This window comes from Hoplias malabaricus, chromosome Y, assembly GCF_029633855.1.
Source record: "Hoplias malabaricus isolate fHopMal1 chromosome Y, fHopMal1.hap1, whole genome shotgun sequence".
Lineage (NCBI taxonomy): Eukaryota > Metazoa > Chordata > Actinopteri > Characiformes > Erythrinidae > Hoplias > Hoplias malabaricus.
Genome location: NC_089820.1, coordinates 37748681 through 37765745, shown reverse-complemented (window position 1 = coordinate 37765745; position 17065 = coordinate 37748681). Strand labels below are relative to the sequence as shown.

At 37.7% G+C, this 17065-nt stretch overlaps 1 protein-coding gene across 1 annotated transcript in view; it reads left to right on the top strand.

Moving 5' to 3' along the window:
- Nucleotides 1-762: 762 nt before the first annotated feature.
- Nucleotides 763-17065, top strand: part of LOC136677708 (mitochondrial carrier homolog 2-like) — a 68705-nt gene continuing 52402 nt past the window's right edge. The window contains exon 1 of the mRNA XM_066655308.1: nucleotides 763-919. Within this exon, the coding sequence (XP_066511405.1) occupies nucleotides 833-919 (87 nt within the window). The 5' untranslated portion in view covers nucleotides 763-832. The remainder of the gene's footprint in view (nucleotides 920-17065) is intronic.

Sequence of the window (17065 nt, the reverse complement as noted above, 5' to 3'; positions counted from 1 at the left end):
TTGCAACACTATTTATTTTTAATATTGAACAATAATATTTTGTCCATATAGTCATGTAAAATGTAGGTAATATTGTTCTGTACAAGTGGAAATAAGTGGTAAAACAAAGAGCCATTTAGGAGCCGAAAGAGCCGGCTCTTTATGAAGAGCAGAGCCAAAAGAGCCGGCTCCCCAAAAAGAGCCGAAATTCCCATCACTACTTGGCTGCTTAAACAGCCTTGGCCCATGTGAAGTGTATCCGCCTGTGAGTGCTTTGTGACGTTGGAGGGGCTCAGCAGCACCCGCTGAACAGAAACTGCGATAGAAGTCAGAAAAAGTTATAGAAGTCAGTCTCCAAACACAAGCAGCTACAAAAACCCACCAGAAATAGAAGCTCGATTTGTCGCTAGTCGTTTTTAACAAAGAAAATGCCGCTAAGAGGTTTAAGAAAGTCTCCGGTTCAACTCAGAACAGAATAAAAATGTAACGCTCTCACGGATCGCTACACCAAAGGATCGCTGATTCGCTCATTTCGCTGTCAATCAAAAAGGGATTCAGCCTCAGACAGGTTTATATTAAAATCCCTGCATAAAACGCAGTAGTACCAAATATAATTTCTTCTTTATTTCTGTTATTTACAACAGTTCATAATTTTAATTTGTTTTAATAGGCTTTTAAATTGCTTTAAACACTTCCCTTAATCTAGATTATAATTCCCAATTTACTCAAGTCAAATATAAAATTTTAGTTGGACTTATATTTTGACAACATTTTGAATCTCTACCCAAGTGTCGCCAGCATCACGGTGCTCTCGTAATCCCTTCTCTTTGTGAAGGAGGGGGGACGAGGGACAATGGCGGATGTATGTGGTCAAATGCTACTCGGGTCCGGGCTTACGGTCCTGTCCCACCCGCTCATGTACATCAAGGTTTTAGTGCAGGTACGAGCTATATTCTTTTATTTAACACAAAAGCAAATAACCAAGAGGTTATCGTCATTGGGCGTGGAGCCACTAACACAATAAGCGGAGTTAATGTTAGCTAGATTATAGCTAACGTTCTACAGAAATAGTTTGTAGCAGACGATGACAGTGACTTTTTTCATTTTGAGTGACACAAAATCTTTTGTATGGCTGTACAACTCGTAAGAGTTGCCTTTATTTTGTTGTCTGTTGAGTTAAGGGGCAAAAGTCATGGAATCATGCTTAGCTAGTCAATCCAACTAATTGCTAAGGTTATGAAAGACCAAGGACATGAACAGATCATTTGCGTTTTGGACAATAGACACATTAGTCATATCTATATATTTCGTTCAGTCGGTGTTATATTAGACGGGATTATTTAAAAATAAGTTTAAATATCAACCTAATTATATGTGTCTAGCCAGGTAACGAATAGCCACAGTATAATTTGTCAGTGCGTCCTTTGGCGAGATGTTAAGTTTACCGAGATCTTTTTTCTAGGATAAAGAAACAGAATTTGTGATTTGCCAAAACTATGTACAATAATCACCTATCATTTGTTTTATACGACGCTGAAGTTGGCTTCTTATTCGCAGACTGAAGGTAGCTCCTTAGATCGCAGATCCAGATTCAGTGAGCCGCGGTGAATGAAAGGGAGTGTTCGATGTGCACATAATGCAGTGCACATTGCTTTTAAGGCTTCATAGACAAATGAAGTAAATAAATAATTGTCGGGCTAAACAGGCTTTTTCCTTTTAAGCATGACTTAGCTTTGTATATGCCTTATTAAAAATCACAATTTCTACAAAAAAAATCAATAATTAAAAAATTTTACAGACACAGGTTTCAGATTTAAAAGGTTCATTACTTTATTTAAACAGGTTAAAGTAAAATCAAATCAACCTGGGTAAGTCTGAAAAGAGATACCAAAAGCATTAATGAAACAGGTTAAGGTATAGACACATTAACCTGGGTAGATCTAGGAAGACAAACAAAAAAGCATTTGTGAAGGTCTCATTTTTATACAGTATTCAGGAGTGATAATATATTACCCCACCTTCTTCACACACTCCATAGGCTGAGTTGGATCCCATTACAATCAAAAAGTACCTTATTTCCCATGTACATATAAGGACTTCTGCTTCATGTGAATTCTTCATACATTGTTTACTCTTAGGTTTAAAATTGATTTTGTGTACTTCTTAGAAAACGTTCTTATCTGTACTCAAGGTCTTTTTACTCTTTCCCATACTCTTTTTTTCTTCCCATTATGTTTGTGTTTTTCACATCCTCACAGATTATAATGCTTTAAAGCATTTTAATACATTAATAAAATCATATATTTTATTGGATATAGATATTTAAAATGGATTAATTTAGATTTTTTAATTGACCAGTCAAAATAAAACAGGAAATAGCAGGTATGTTAAATAAATATTTAAATATTAAACTGAGGGACTGTATTAGTGATCAACCGATATGGGTTTTTTGATGGCCGATGCCAATTTTTAGACAGCAGTAGTGGCTGATGGCCGATATCTAAAGCTGATATTCCCATTCCTCAGGCAGTGAATAAACTAGAGACATTATCAAGATTTATTTTTACAGAAATCCCTTCAAATGTGTAAAAGAAACCATTTAGAGGTTCTGAAATATATATGAAGTGGTCAAAAGCTTATGACAACCACAAAAATATGTAGGCGCTTGTATTACATTTGATAAAAAAAATGTTAGTGACTATAAACTGACTATATAAAACTCTTTTTAAAGTTGTCTCCAGGGGTCTACTTTCATCAGGTAAAATTTGGAGTTGATACCTCCTACTGATTTGAAGTTATTCAAGCTGGAGCAGACAGTGGACAGATTGCCTCTCCAAGTGTCCCTTTAGACCCCTAGCTCTCCATAAGGAAAATGATTACACTATAAAAAAAAATTCTTGTAAATATTACAGTAAAATACTGGCAGCAGAGTTCCCAGCCATTTACCGTATTTTTACAGGAACACTACTGTAATTCAAATTTACAGCATATTACTGTAATTGAATAATACAATAATTTACTGTAAATACTGTTATTTACAGTAAAATACTGGCAGCAGAATTCCCAGACATTTACCATATTTTTACAGGAACACTGCTGTACTTCAAATTTACAGAATAATACAGTAACTGAATCATACAATACTTTACTGTAGATATTGGGATTTACAGTAAATTCCTGGCAGCAGAGTTCCCAGCCATTTACTGCATTTTTACAGGAACACTGTTGTATTTCAACTTTACAGAATACTACTGTAATTGCACATATGTAAATGTACAGTAAATCTTTCAGCTGATTTGCCAGGCCTTTTACTGCCTTTTATCAGAAACAGTACCCTTTTACAGATGAACACTAATCAGAAACAGTATCTAAATTGCATTCAATTCTTTATTCATACTGAATATCAGCATGTAATATTTTTGTAATGATTATAGTGTTACTATTAAGAAAAAATATTTAAAAACTGCCAAGCATGAATACTGTAAATATACTATAACCATTACATACACAAAAGAAATCCAAATCTACATTTAGAACTAAAACCATTAATGCACTTTATTAAAACCAAATATATGCAGAATGTGGACAAATTTCAGGTACTACATAACATGTTCAAATCATTTACATTTTTACTTGAACTTTTTATTTTTCCCCCCCTTTTGATATTTGAGTAGCTTTTATTTTTTCTAACCAAAATACTTCACAATATCAAATTACATTCTTGCCCTTGATGGATTACAAGAAAAGTGCCCAAATCTTTATAGTAAAACATTGTTACGTTACATGACTTTTGATCTTACCAGATCACAAATAGTGACCATAATACATCATGAAAATTTTAATTAAATACCTGGATTACTACAACCTCGTATTTCAAATATCATCATTGATATTTACTGATCAGCCAAGACACACAAAGTCTGTTTTGCGTTGAACATGACCCTTTAAGTAAAATTATATTCAAAGTCCATCAAGTTTCTTTAAAAGTGGGCATACACACAGATGCATGGTTCAGGACTTCTTGGTTGCTCTTGACGCTGACCACCCCTGGGGATTTGTACCAATGACGCATCTATCAAAAAAAATCCATAATTATTAACATAGCATGTGGAAATAAAGGAACAAAAAACTTGCAATAAAAATTGTGTACACAAAGCTTAGAGGATACAGTAAGGGGAAGATCAGATGGCATCAAGTGCAGGACAATATTTAAAACTAAACAGAGCACAAAATATTTTTCTTGGTAGATTATTTCTTTGTTGTAACAATGCTTCTCAGCAATAAATCTTACACCATTGGAAGCCTGTTAATTTCCCTTTTAAATGGTGCTACATTTGTAAAGAACATGCATTTGTGGGAGGAGCAGTAGAGCAGAGTATGTGTGTTGTGCCCATGAAAAATTAGCCAAATCCTCTCTGCCAATGCCAAACAGCTTATTTGGCCATTGACTTGTTTGGTGGGTTGTGACGGGTTGATTAAAGGTTGAAGAAACAAGACGTATTGGCAATTTAACAATTTATTCACTGTGGCACGAACAGCATGCCCAACTGATCCGACAACTGTTCCGTGGGGTTGAGGTCAGGAGCTGGCAGGCCATTCCTTCCTCTCGATTCCCACATTCTGGAGGTAGTCTCTGATAAATACTGCTCTGTGGGGGCAAAGGTTGTCATCTTTGAGGATAGAGTTCGGTCCCAGACTGTGGTGATATGGGATTGCCACTGGTTGCAGAATTTCATCTCAATATCTTTCTGCATTGAGATTGCCTCCAATGATGACAAGCCTCGTCTTTCCAGTGAGAGAGATGCTGCCTCACACCATCACACAAAATAAGCTTTTTTGCATTGGCAGAGAAGATTTGGCAAATTTTTTCATGGGCACAACCCACATACTCGGCTCTACTGCTCATCCCACAAATGCATGTTCCTTACAAATATGGCACCATTTAAAAGGGAAATTAACAGTAACAGTGTAAAGTTTATTAGCAAGAAACACTGTTACGACAAATAAATAATCTACCAAACACAAATTTCCTTACTTTTTGTGCTATGTTTATTTGTCTGCAAGTAATTTGAGGAAATGAGTGAGATAAAGGGTGAATTATATTGATAATTACAATTAGATAATGCAGCATGTCCTATTTGGTGTTAAAAATAAACACATTCTTTGACACTTAATTTTGTTATGGTTTTCCTAATGTTGTATCGTATATTTCCATTTCTGTTAGGCATATTGAGATATGAGTTTTTGGTCATATCGCGCAGCCCAGGTTGTTGCTTGCTCGCACTTTTTGCATTGAAGGGGAAAGATATTAATATGAACTCAAAAAATACATTTTTTCCACAAGTACTATTATTTCAATTTGATACCTGATCTAAAAGCCACACAGACTGATATGCTATGCACTTCTGTCAATATATCATAGTAATCAGGAAATCCTGCATTTGACCTTTAATTTGACATCAAAAGTGCAATTTTGAACTGCATCAAATGATCCCCATAATGACCCTGATTAGAATTAAATGGTTGCAGCAGATGAATGAATGAATGTATAAACAGTAACTGCTCCTCATAAATTTTTTTTAAAGTATTATCCAACAGAAATGGGTCAAAATTTCTAAGCAGTTAACTTCAGTTAATTTTAGAATTTTTATACATTTTCATATATGGGGTTTCTACATCTGTAAAGTTATCATATTTCAAGGTTTTTATATTTATTAGTATTTTTAACTGCAGGTAAGATAACATGAAATAGAGACTAGTTTAATGCAGAGAAAGAAGTAAACACAAGTAGAGAGAGAAAGAAAAAAAATACAAAGAATGAAAATTTTTACCTCATGAAGTTTCCTGTCGATATTGGAGATTGAAATTGTAGTACAAGGAGAATAGGGCTGCCTTTCCAGAGACTAATAGAGGCGTGAGCAAACATAGGCCACTTGTCCTTCCAACCATCTTGCATTGGTCAAAAATTCCACTGTAATTACAATTCAAATGTGTCTTAAACTTTTGTCATTCTGGAGTACTTTGACAAATCTTGCAATTATATATACATACCCAGAATAATCATCTGAGGACTCACAGGCAGGTTAAGGGTTTCAAAATCAGCAGCTGTGGCACTTGCCTAAATGATGACAATATAAATTTTTTAAGTCTTCACATTTACCATTGCAGTTTTCATTGACATGTCAAATTAAAATCTACATGATACAGCCTAGGTCTAGTTTCAGTTTTGCTGTTTTTAATGATACCTATAAATGTGAACCTTAAATGCACAAAACTTCCTGAAAGTCATGGCGCAAAGAGCCTCTCTTCTTTTAAAACATATAGTACATGCATTTGATAACAAAACACTACATTTGTGATCACAGAGCCGGTTGCTCAACATTTTGTTTTTAGGTACTTTGATATGGCGTTATTTTTGTGCCACAATTCTGCACCCTTCTGAAATTCTGAAACCTTCTTGCCCGAAATATCTACACGCGCGTGGATATTTTACTACATTAGCGTTAAAGCCAACAGAATTATGAATAGCTAACTGCAAGCTAACTTAACTGCAGTATTAAGCTATTAAGTTATTTAGATTTTTAGCATTACACTAGCCATCTACGTTGATAACTGCCTCTCATCACAGTATATTCTATCACTGATAGCAAGGAGACGGCAGACCACTGTTGTCCCACTGAGGACAAAGTTGGAGGTCCACTAGTGTTTTGCACAGCGTTTTCTGGACGGACCACTGGTGATTAAAAAGAATTTTAGACAAAATGCCACATTTTAGAACTTTTCCATTCACTGTCCAATTTACATTTTTTTTCCTTCATTAGGTTCTTTTACAAATAAGATTAGTAAATAATTGTAATCCAGCACAGTGTCAACATTTTTATCATAATCACTTTTTATTAGACTTATACTCATTATTATATCTCTCATAGTTGTTGGTAATATTGGATTAGTTTGTTTTCCAGAATAAAAATCTATTTGAAGAGATTAAAAATTAGTTATGTCCTGTACAGGACAGTAATCTGAGTGGTCTGATGGTGGACCAGCAGTGGTCTACAATCAGTGGTGTGCCAGCATTTTTATGCCAGTGAACCGATATATGCTTGCTATCTGGCATTACTAATAAAGATGTTTCTTCAGTAGTTGCAGTACCATTTACAGTCATTGCTAGCACTATTTTATACTATGTACATTATTTTCAGCACATCAGGTACATTGCTTACTCAGTAAAACTAGATAAATAAAATTAAGGCAAAAAAATAACTGCCATGTGACCAATTCAATGAATATGAAATAAAATTACTGGCTGTGGTGCACCCATCTGTTGCCGTTTGGAGGACATTTTCAGATTTTGCCCCTAATCATAACCTGTAACCGGTGTCCCACTATTTACTGGTCTCCGGTCTGTATGTCCCACCCACTTGGCGGTCAAGCCATCCAATCAGAAATTACCTTTGTCATTTGTCATTTTTGATTGGCTGAAACTGAGGCACTTTGTAATGACTAAGTTTGAAGCGAGCGTGTGGGTCAGAGACATCGCACGCGCAGGACAGGAGCGCAAGATATTTAGATTGTAGTGTGCGTTCAAGAAACCTCATTGCTCGCTCAAAGTAGATGCACGCGTGCAAAAAACTTTTTGCTCCTTCAAAATATCCGCGGGCAGAATTATGGCACAAAAATAACGCCATATATTGAAAACAATACTCTAACTAAACACAGATAAGTAATTAAAATGTACACACACAAACACTTAGCCAAGCTAATTAATTTACTAGTTTTGCATACCTGGCTAACAAATAGGTTCTTCCTTTCAAAATCTGACTATAAACTAAATAAAAAAAATGGGAGGCTCAAATCAGATTTGGAATGGAGCTCATAATTCTGCAGCAAAATACAGTAGTCTATAAGTCTCAAAACTGCACATTTTTTGCACAGCAAAACCTCTCCACATATTTTCCCGCCTTCTTCCCCCTCACTCACTCCAAATATGTATTAATGAACTGGAATGCAGTTTGTAATTCTGTAGCTAACATTACAGGTTCTACGTTTACAGTTCTCTATTATAATGAACATAGCTAATTTTACCAACATCTACAACTGACCAAGGTCAATGACAAGAATCCCTTTCCATCTCTGTTTATATTTCCCTCTGTTCTCTTCTTTAAAATGCATTACTCTTCTAGCTAAATAAAATTTGAATATTACTCACAGAAGTCCAAAACTGGCTTAAAAGGGTTTACAATTTTTAATACAGTTAAATTGTCGTTCTCTACCTGGTGGTCTCTACTGCGCTAAAAAATAATGCTATGATTGACCTGTCCTTTCACCGTCAGTCTGTTTCAATGGAGCAAAGCCCCCTCTTTGTTTTCTTGCCACCTCTTCTCTCCTACCTTTCCCTCAGCCTCCTGCTTGTAGACCATCACAAAACTGGTGATATCTCAGGCTCTAATCCCTCCAACGGAATAATTTGAGGGGAGAAACGCCAGTTGACTCTATCTACGACGATAAAACATTAACATTTTTGGGAGCAAACAAGTGTGCAAATTCCACAGGAGGTAGCTGGTTAAATGTTAGCGGCTATCATAAGTAGCACCAGCTATCTTGCTAAAAAGCAGCACCAAGCCATTGTGGTTGGATACGTTTAGAGCTGTATGATGATTAAAACATACATTTACTCATTAATGTTGTTCCAAAATCCTGAAAGTACGACGACGTGCAGTCTCTGTATACGTTCTCTTACTTTTTGTCTCTCTCACTTTTCGTCTCTCTCACTCAGTCTCCGTTTGCCCCCAGAGAACCGTTAGCCCAGTTCTCGCCACCCTGCCCCCAGAAAACCGTTAGCCCTGTTCTTGCTAACCGCCCCACCCTCAACAAAAAATATAAATAAATAAAGCAATATTAAAAAAAAAACAAAAAAAACCGCATATCTTTCATTCATTTCATTCATTATCTGTAACCGCTTATCCAATTCAGGGTCGTGGTGGGTCCAGAGCCTACCTGGAATCATTGGGCACAAGGCGGGGAATACACCCTGGAGGGGGCGCCAGTCCTTCACAGGGCAACAAAACGCAATTCTTTCACTTTTTTATTTGGTCAAAAACTATTCTCTTTTCCTGTTCTGTTTTTGTTTTTTAGTGAGGCCTAAAACTGATGTTAAAAAAAATTAACTGTACCATTGCCTAAAAAACAAGAATGTAATTTTGCTATATTTTCGTTGGAAATACAATAAAATATGTGAGAAATAAATGGTGTAAATAAGTTACTCACCTTCAGATGCCTGGAGTATCCCCAACTCACAATACAGTGAAATACTGTAAAGCTAGTTGCTTTATTGCTGCTTCCAGTCCATTACCCAGGATGTATTGCAATACACAGTAAATTACTATATTTAAAAAATACAGTAAAATACTGTAGCAGACTCGCTGTAAATTTACTACAATTTTTTACAGTGTAATTTTACTGCAAATAAAATAGTGTATATGTCTTGTCTAGACCTAATGTCAACATCTTAGTGGTTTACTTTCTATGAGAAACTCGCCTCCTGTCCCACACCAAGTGGCCATTTACCCTCAACAAACAGTAAAAAACCCTTAGTTATGGTGTGTTTTATTCTCATATACTGAGTTTATTTCTGATGTTTACACTTGTTTCTCACTGAGTACAGTGTTACTTTAAATTACTGACTTGTTAAAAGGCAAGAGCTGCACTCTGGCTGTGTAGAGCAAGGCAACCTCCCCCACACCCCTGCTGCATTTAAATGTCCTCAGTGGGGGCAATGTAACTAGTAAAAGACATCTAAGCTTTGAAACAATGTTTATTGACTTGATTATTGTTTGTGGAGCTTGTGGCTGCCAAACAGAACCGTTTAATCTCTTGCGTGGTGTCTGGGTCTGTTAGGTGAAAACATATACCTCTGCTGCGTTTGTCCCTCCTTCTTGGGTGTGCATCGCCTTAACTCTGCCACAGATTGGTCTACAGACTTGATTAACATCAAGTTAATCGTTGGAAAGCTGAGTGCCTAAGCTATGCTGCAGTAGGTGCGACATGGGTCCACGCAGATCATATTTAAATTTTTTTGAAAATGTGTACTATTTTTTCGGGATTTTTTTTGGCCAGTACTCTTGACAAAAAAAATGAGGATTACTCACGAGCGGTTTGACGGAGAGACTCAGATTTAGTCTCGTTTTGAAGGGGCCTATCTAAGGTAAGCGCTGCTGTGCTAACTTTCTGTGTGAGCGACTTGTGGGCTCTTCAGGCTTCGAGAACCAGCGGTTTTTGATGAGGAAGAAATCTGAAGTTGGGGATATCTTCTTATTTTTGCCTTTAATTCCTTAGTCCTACATTTTAATGTATATTTTTGTGATCCTGAGAGTCTGACCGTTCAATTTGTGTATGATATGTACACATTACTCAAATATGGCGCCATGAAAAATCTGAATATCTGTACTGTCACTAATATTTTTTTAACAAATTTTATAACAATTTCCAATAACATAACACAAATACTGCGCTCTAACAGCCAGAATGACGGAGCTGCCCACAGTGTTGCCTTTGTGCATTGTGTAAATATCAGCCTCTTGCGCTAATATATCGGCCGATGCCGATTATATTAAAAAATGCCAAAAATCGGCCGATTAATCGGTCGATCACTAGACTAGACAAACAACATATGTAGAGCAATAAGTGGACAAAACACACTGTAATTGTAGAACCACAAGTGCTCTTGTATGGTTAGTAGAGCTGAGAGATTGAACTGTGAATGTAAACAAGAAGGTGGTCATAATGTTATGGTTGATTGGTGTATGATCCAGAATAAAAATAAACACTCCCTTTCGTTCACCACGGCTCACTGATTTTTATTTATTTATTTGTTCTATACTTTATCTGGAAACAAGTCATATTAGGATTAACTTGTCCTACAATGCAAAATTTAAGTTTTATCTTGTACGTTAATTTTAATTGGACAGATGGCATATGAACAGTTGTGCATGCGAAACTGAGCTTCTGGGGGGAATTTGAGGTCCTTAATCACTTTGGGCCAGCACAAATACAACACACAGATCTAGTCTCCCCTGTAACAAATCATGAATTTAGCCTTGCCCAAACTGATTTTATACTTTAATTTTAACTTGAAACATAGCATATTAAGCAATTGTGCACGAGACAATAAATGTGAAACTGGAGGGAATTTGAGGGACCTTAACTGCCCAGTCACACTGGCTTTCTGCCTTTTGCATTTCACATCACCTGGGGAAGTTTGCGTGGCTACAGGCATTCACCCAGAAGTCATGTAAACACAATTTGCATGTTGCTGCAAATCTCCCTGAAATCAATGGAATTTTGCTGGCAAAATTTTGCTGACAAAAAGACAGAGTGACCAGGCCATAAAGCTTTAAGAAAGCATTGTGCATGCATAATAGCAACAGGAAGTTGCATCTGCATGCATGGAGAAACTAAAGTGTGTTTCAAATTCTGATACCTGTAACTGTTATATTATGTACCATCAGTGGACTAGTAATGTTTATAAATGTAATGTATGTTACTGGACATTTACTACGGTATATTAGAGATGTGCCATAATTATTTGAGATACTGCAAAGCAAGGATTATAGGTAACTATGTCTCCATCTACTTAAAATGTACATGTGTAAATGATAGGTTAAATAAATGAATGTAATGTACTTTTATATTTATTTGGTTTGTAAAATTACCTATATTCCATTCGTTAATTTTGTGGATTGGCTTGGCGTGAAAATTAACAATAGCTTATTTGCTTTTGAATGTTAATCAGAACGGTTATCAAATATAATTTAGAGTCACACAATGATTTACAGTTGAAATCTGCATTATTTTATATGTTTTACTTCCATGGGGAGATTTTGTAATGGATTGTTGTTAAAATATACTTTTTAAGGACAAAAAGAGTCTTAGATAATAATAATACAATTTATTTGTAATGCACTTTACATTTGAAGGAAATCTCAAAGTGCTACAGGATAATCAGAAGCAATAAAAAGCCATTAAGAAATGAGTAAATAAAAACAAGATCAGATGCAAAAAAAAAAAAAAAAAAAACTAAATCCTAGTAAGCCTTTTTGAATAAGAGAGTTTTTAGTTGTTGTTTTTTTTTTAAAGACTCCATGCTCTGTGGTGCCCTCAGAGAATCTGGGAGTGCATTCCAAAGACGTGGGGCAACAGCTTGAAAAGCTCGGTCTCCCATAGTAGAAAGTTTGGTCCGGGGCTGCTGAAGGTGATATAGGCATTGGTGGAACGGAGATTTCTTGGGGTATTGTGTGGGGGAAGGAGCTCTTTGAGGTACAGCGGGCCGTTTCCATAGAGACATTGGTGAGTGAGAGAACAGGCTTTGTACTGGATTCTGTAGTGGAAGGGTAGCCAGTGTAGAGATTTTAGAATCGGTGTAATGTGCTCATATTTGCACTTCCTCGTAAGGATCCTGGCAGCACAGTTCTGGATCTGCTGGAGCTTCTGCAAGCTCCTGCCAGAGATACCAATGTGGAGAGCATTGCAATAGTCCAGCCTGGAGGAGACAAAGGCATGGACCAATTTTTCAGCATCCGATTGGGGGATGTAAGGACAGAGTTTTGCTATATTTTTGAGATGGAGGAATGTGACTTTGGATAGATGGCGAATGTGGTTGTCAAATGATAAATGTGGGTCCAGCTTGACACCTAGATTTGTAACAGAAGAAGTGAGGGGAATGCCATGATCAGAGACAATAATATTACTGATAGATGTCTTAATCTGATGTGGAGTACCGATGAGGATGAGGACTTTTGTCTCCTCCAGACATGCTGTGAGAGCTGGCGGGGAGGCTGAAGTGGAGATGGAGTCTGTTCTTAAATAAAGCTGGGTGTCATCTGCATAAGAATAGAATGATAACCCATATTTCCTGATGTTGCCCAGAGGGGTCATATAGACAGTAAACAGTTGGTCCAAGCACTGACCCCTGAGGAACCCCAAAGGTGATAATGTGGGGAGATGACCTCGTCTCCCCCAGGGCCACATACTCAACTCTGCCGGTGAGGTATGACTGGAACCATTGGAGGTTGGCCCCAGAGAGTCCAGCTGTAGTGTGGAGTCGATGCAAGAGGATGTTATCGTCCACAGTATCGAAGGCGGCAGAGAGATCTAGGAGAATGAGAAGTGACAGGGAGCCCTGGTCAGCAGCCATCAACAAATCATTGGTAACTCTGACCAGGGCTGTCTCTGTACTGTGTGCAGAGTGGAAACCAGATTGAAAAGTCTCATACAGACTGTGTGTATGGAGGTGGTGATGGAGTCGTGCTGCAACAACTTTTTCCAAAACCTTGGAGAGAAATGGTAGATTGGAGACCTGAGAGAATTTTTCAGGTTTTCAGGATCTAATGAGGGTTTTTTCAGGTGTGGACGAATAAGAGCAGTTTTTGAGACTGAAGGGACTTGACCAGTTTGAAGTGCCTTATTTATTATTGCAGTGATGAGTGGGCTAATGACTGAATTGTTTGCTTTTATCAATGATGTTGGAAAAGGACCGAGTGAGCATGTGGAGGGCCTCATTTTCTGAATATATCCCTCCACCTCTGTGTAGTATCAGTGAAGTGAGAGAGTGTGGTCTCTGGCTGTAGAATCTGTATCACTGATACAGGCAGGGATGGTAATGGAAAGGCAGAACGGATGGATTCTACCTTGTTAGAGAAAGGTGTCATAAACCGGTTATACTGTTCTTCTGTGTGGTCACTGCATGTATGGGTTTGGGGTTTCAGTAAGTGACTTATTGTAGAAAACAGCTTTCTTGAGTTTCCAAAATGATTACTAATTTTGTAAGAATAGAATTGAGACCTAGCTGTGTCCAGAGCTTTAGAATAGGCCTTTTGATGGTCACAGTAAGCCTGCTTATGGAATTCCATTTGGGAGTAGCAGAATTTATATTTTTCAGATTTCTGAACTGGATTAGGCGTTTTGGTGTAAACGTGTTACAGACAGCTCCATAGAGATGACCTTATGATCAGAAACGCTCATATCATACATATAGAGATTTGTTATGGGGCAGAATCAGTGATGACCAGGTCAAGTGTATGCCCCCTGGTGTGTGTAGGCACATCAACATGCTGCTTTAGATGGGTACACTCAAGAAGCTCTAGAAACTCTGCAGTGAATTGACTTGTGGGTGAATCCACGTGAATATTAAAATCCCCAAAGACAATTACAGTGGATGTTGTTGCACAGAGTGATGTCAACAGGTCCTGTATTTCTGTGATGAAGCCTGGGTTGGATTTGGGGGGGCAGTAGATAAGTAATATTGTTGTCTGTGTTTTAAATATACATTTGAATGAAAGACATTCAAATGTGGACAGCTTGGGCAAGGGGAGTGGGTACAGTTGCAGGTCTGTGTGATAAATAACTGCCAAGCCTCCTCCACAACCGGTGCCTCTGGCCTTTTCCAAATAGGTATAACCTGTAGGACAAGCCTCATTCAATGCAGAACAGGACTCTGGTATGTGCCAGGTTTCAGATAGGCACATAAGATCTATTTCCTTATCAAGAATATGGTCCTGTATTAGACTGGCTTTTTTTTTTTATGAAGACTGGGCATTGAATAGGGCTATTTTAATGCTGGTAGAGGGCTTGAACCTTAGGAGAGGTCAGAGCAGGAGAAAATCCACTCTACGCTTTCCCTTACTGCCTTTATTGGTTCTAGTGGTAGCAGCGTTCTGATGACATAACCAGTGACGCATTGGAAGTTTGCAGAAGCAAGAAGCTGGTCCAAGCACTGAAATGGAGCTGATCTTTCTGAAAAAAAAAAGTCTGTTGAAACAAATTTAGATTCATGCACCCAGTGTCACATTAATATTCTTGTGCGCAATTGCCCAATATGCCTTGTTACAAGTTCAAATTAATGTATAAAATCACTTCAGGCCAGGCTAAATCCATGTTTTGCTTACAGGTGGAGACTAGTTAGGAGGTAAATCTTGCCAAAATTGAAATGAAAACAATAAAATGCAAATGTTTTGCCATTTCTTTTTCCAAATGAGTGCGCAAATATCATGACAAAATTATATTAAATTAAATAACTTCATTTGCAATTTCATTTTTCACTCAAGCATGGGGCAGCACTGACAAATCTATGCAGGAATTTCATGTTCAAATTTAAAATATGAAAGCAAATGAGGGAAAGAAAATTCAAACAACACTTTGGCATTGCTTTTTCTTCATGAACTGGATAAAGAGTTAAAATGAAATATGTATTTAGCTTTTTATTTTCAATTTCTTGAGCATTTCTAGGTCAACAAAGTCCAATCTAAATACAAGCTTGAGCTTCGTAATAGCTGGTCGCCCTAACAATGTGGTGTGCAGTCCTTTTGCCAGTCTTGAACTGAGAGCTCTCCTGTGCTGAGAGATTCATAGTACATTCCTACGACCACAATTGGAACTCCTCCTGGTCCCAGAATTGGTTTGTCTGAAGCCCTTAGCATCAGTGGCGATTGCTCTAAGACTGCAAGGGAAGCTCAGCTTCCCCTAAAATGTAAAAAAAAAAATAAGTGATCAAATATATACTGTTGTGTGTACATGTCAGTTAATAAATATGCACTACAACGCGCTCAACTTTTGTTCAGAATCAGCTTCTTATCACTGGTAAAGACGCGGCTTTCCTCTCGATCATTCCCGCAGCCTCACAGTGATTTAAACGGTATGAGTTCAATAGTGAAGCAACGAAACGAGACGAGTTATTGGATAAATGCTGGGCTTCGTCCCGCCCATCGGACGCTCAGCTTCTGCGTATGATTGGATGATCTGTCTGAGGCTGAATCCCTTTTTGATTGACAGCGAAATGAGCGAATCAGCGATCCTTTGGTGTAAAGATCCGTGGGAGCATTACATTTTCATTCTGTTTTGAGTTGAACCGGAGAATTTCTTTACTCCTCTTAGCAGCATTTTCTTTGTTAAAAACGACTAGCGACAAATGGAGCTTCTATTTCTGGAGTTTTTTTTTTTTTTTTGTAGCTGCTTGTGTTTGAAGACTTCTATCATTCTTTCTGACTTCTATCGCAGTTTCTGACCAGCGGGTGCTGCTGAGCCCCTCCATTATCACAAAGCACTCACAGGTGGACACACTTCACATGGGCCAGGGCCGTTTTAAACAGTAACATCTGCGCTAGTGTCAATTTTAAATTAAACTTTTTGCTTCCTGACCACCAACTTGACTGTTCCAGGGCACTTCACCTAAGACCACTCCACCTAGGAACCAGCTCTCTGCTCTGTCATTGCTACTGTCTGCCTCTACTGCATGAACAACCTTAGCAACTCTACATACTTTGTCATTATGCACCTTTATACCACAGCTATTACATGTCATCTCTGGGCACTGCCACTTTACATGAGCAGGCATTCTTCCCCACATTTAGGACACTTATGCTGAACCATCCTGTTTTGGGCCGTGGTACTAAATGATGTAGAGTGGCTGCTTTTCTTTTGTTTCACAGATTTATTCAGGTTTTTTTTCCCCATATATACAACATCTATTTCTGCTGTGTTCTTTATGTCACATCTCAAATCAGTCTGCTGCTTTTTAATGACCTCTGTCGTGCCAAATTTATTGCTGTATCTAGTGTAAGCTCTCTGTCCAACTGCATTCGATCTGACAGGGAAGTGTCTCTCAGGCCAACCACCAGTCTCTCTCTAAGCAACTTTTCATGCAACTCTTTTTTGCAGTTTTCAGCGAGAGCATATATAGCTGGTATGTAGCTATCAACCGATTCACTTGGCTGCTGTGTGCTTAGAGTAAATCGGCCTCTTTCTTATGAACAGACATAACCTTGCTGTACAGTCAAATAATTTAAACCAGACTGTAGACCGTGAGCAAACACAGGTCATGAAATTATTGTACTTGGAATTTTTCTTGTTTTTTAAAAAGTACTAATTATATTGTTTACAGTAGTGCTCTCAAGTCACAATCGAATTTGGTTTTACAATTCAGATTCACAGAAAAATTAAACTGGGAGCCATATCGGCTACAGCCTGTTTTCGAACACTACAAAATGGCCGAAACAAATTAGTGCAATTAAACAGTGAATATAACAACGTTTCTGAC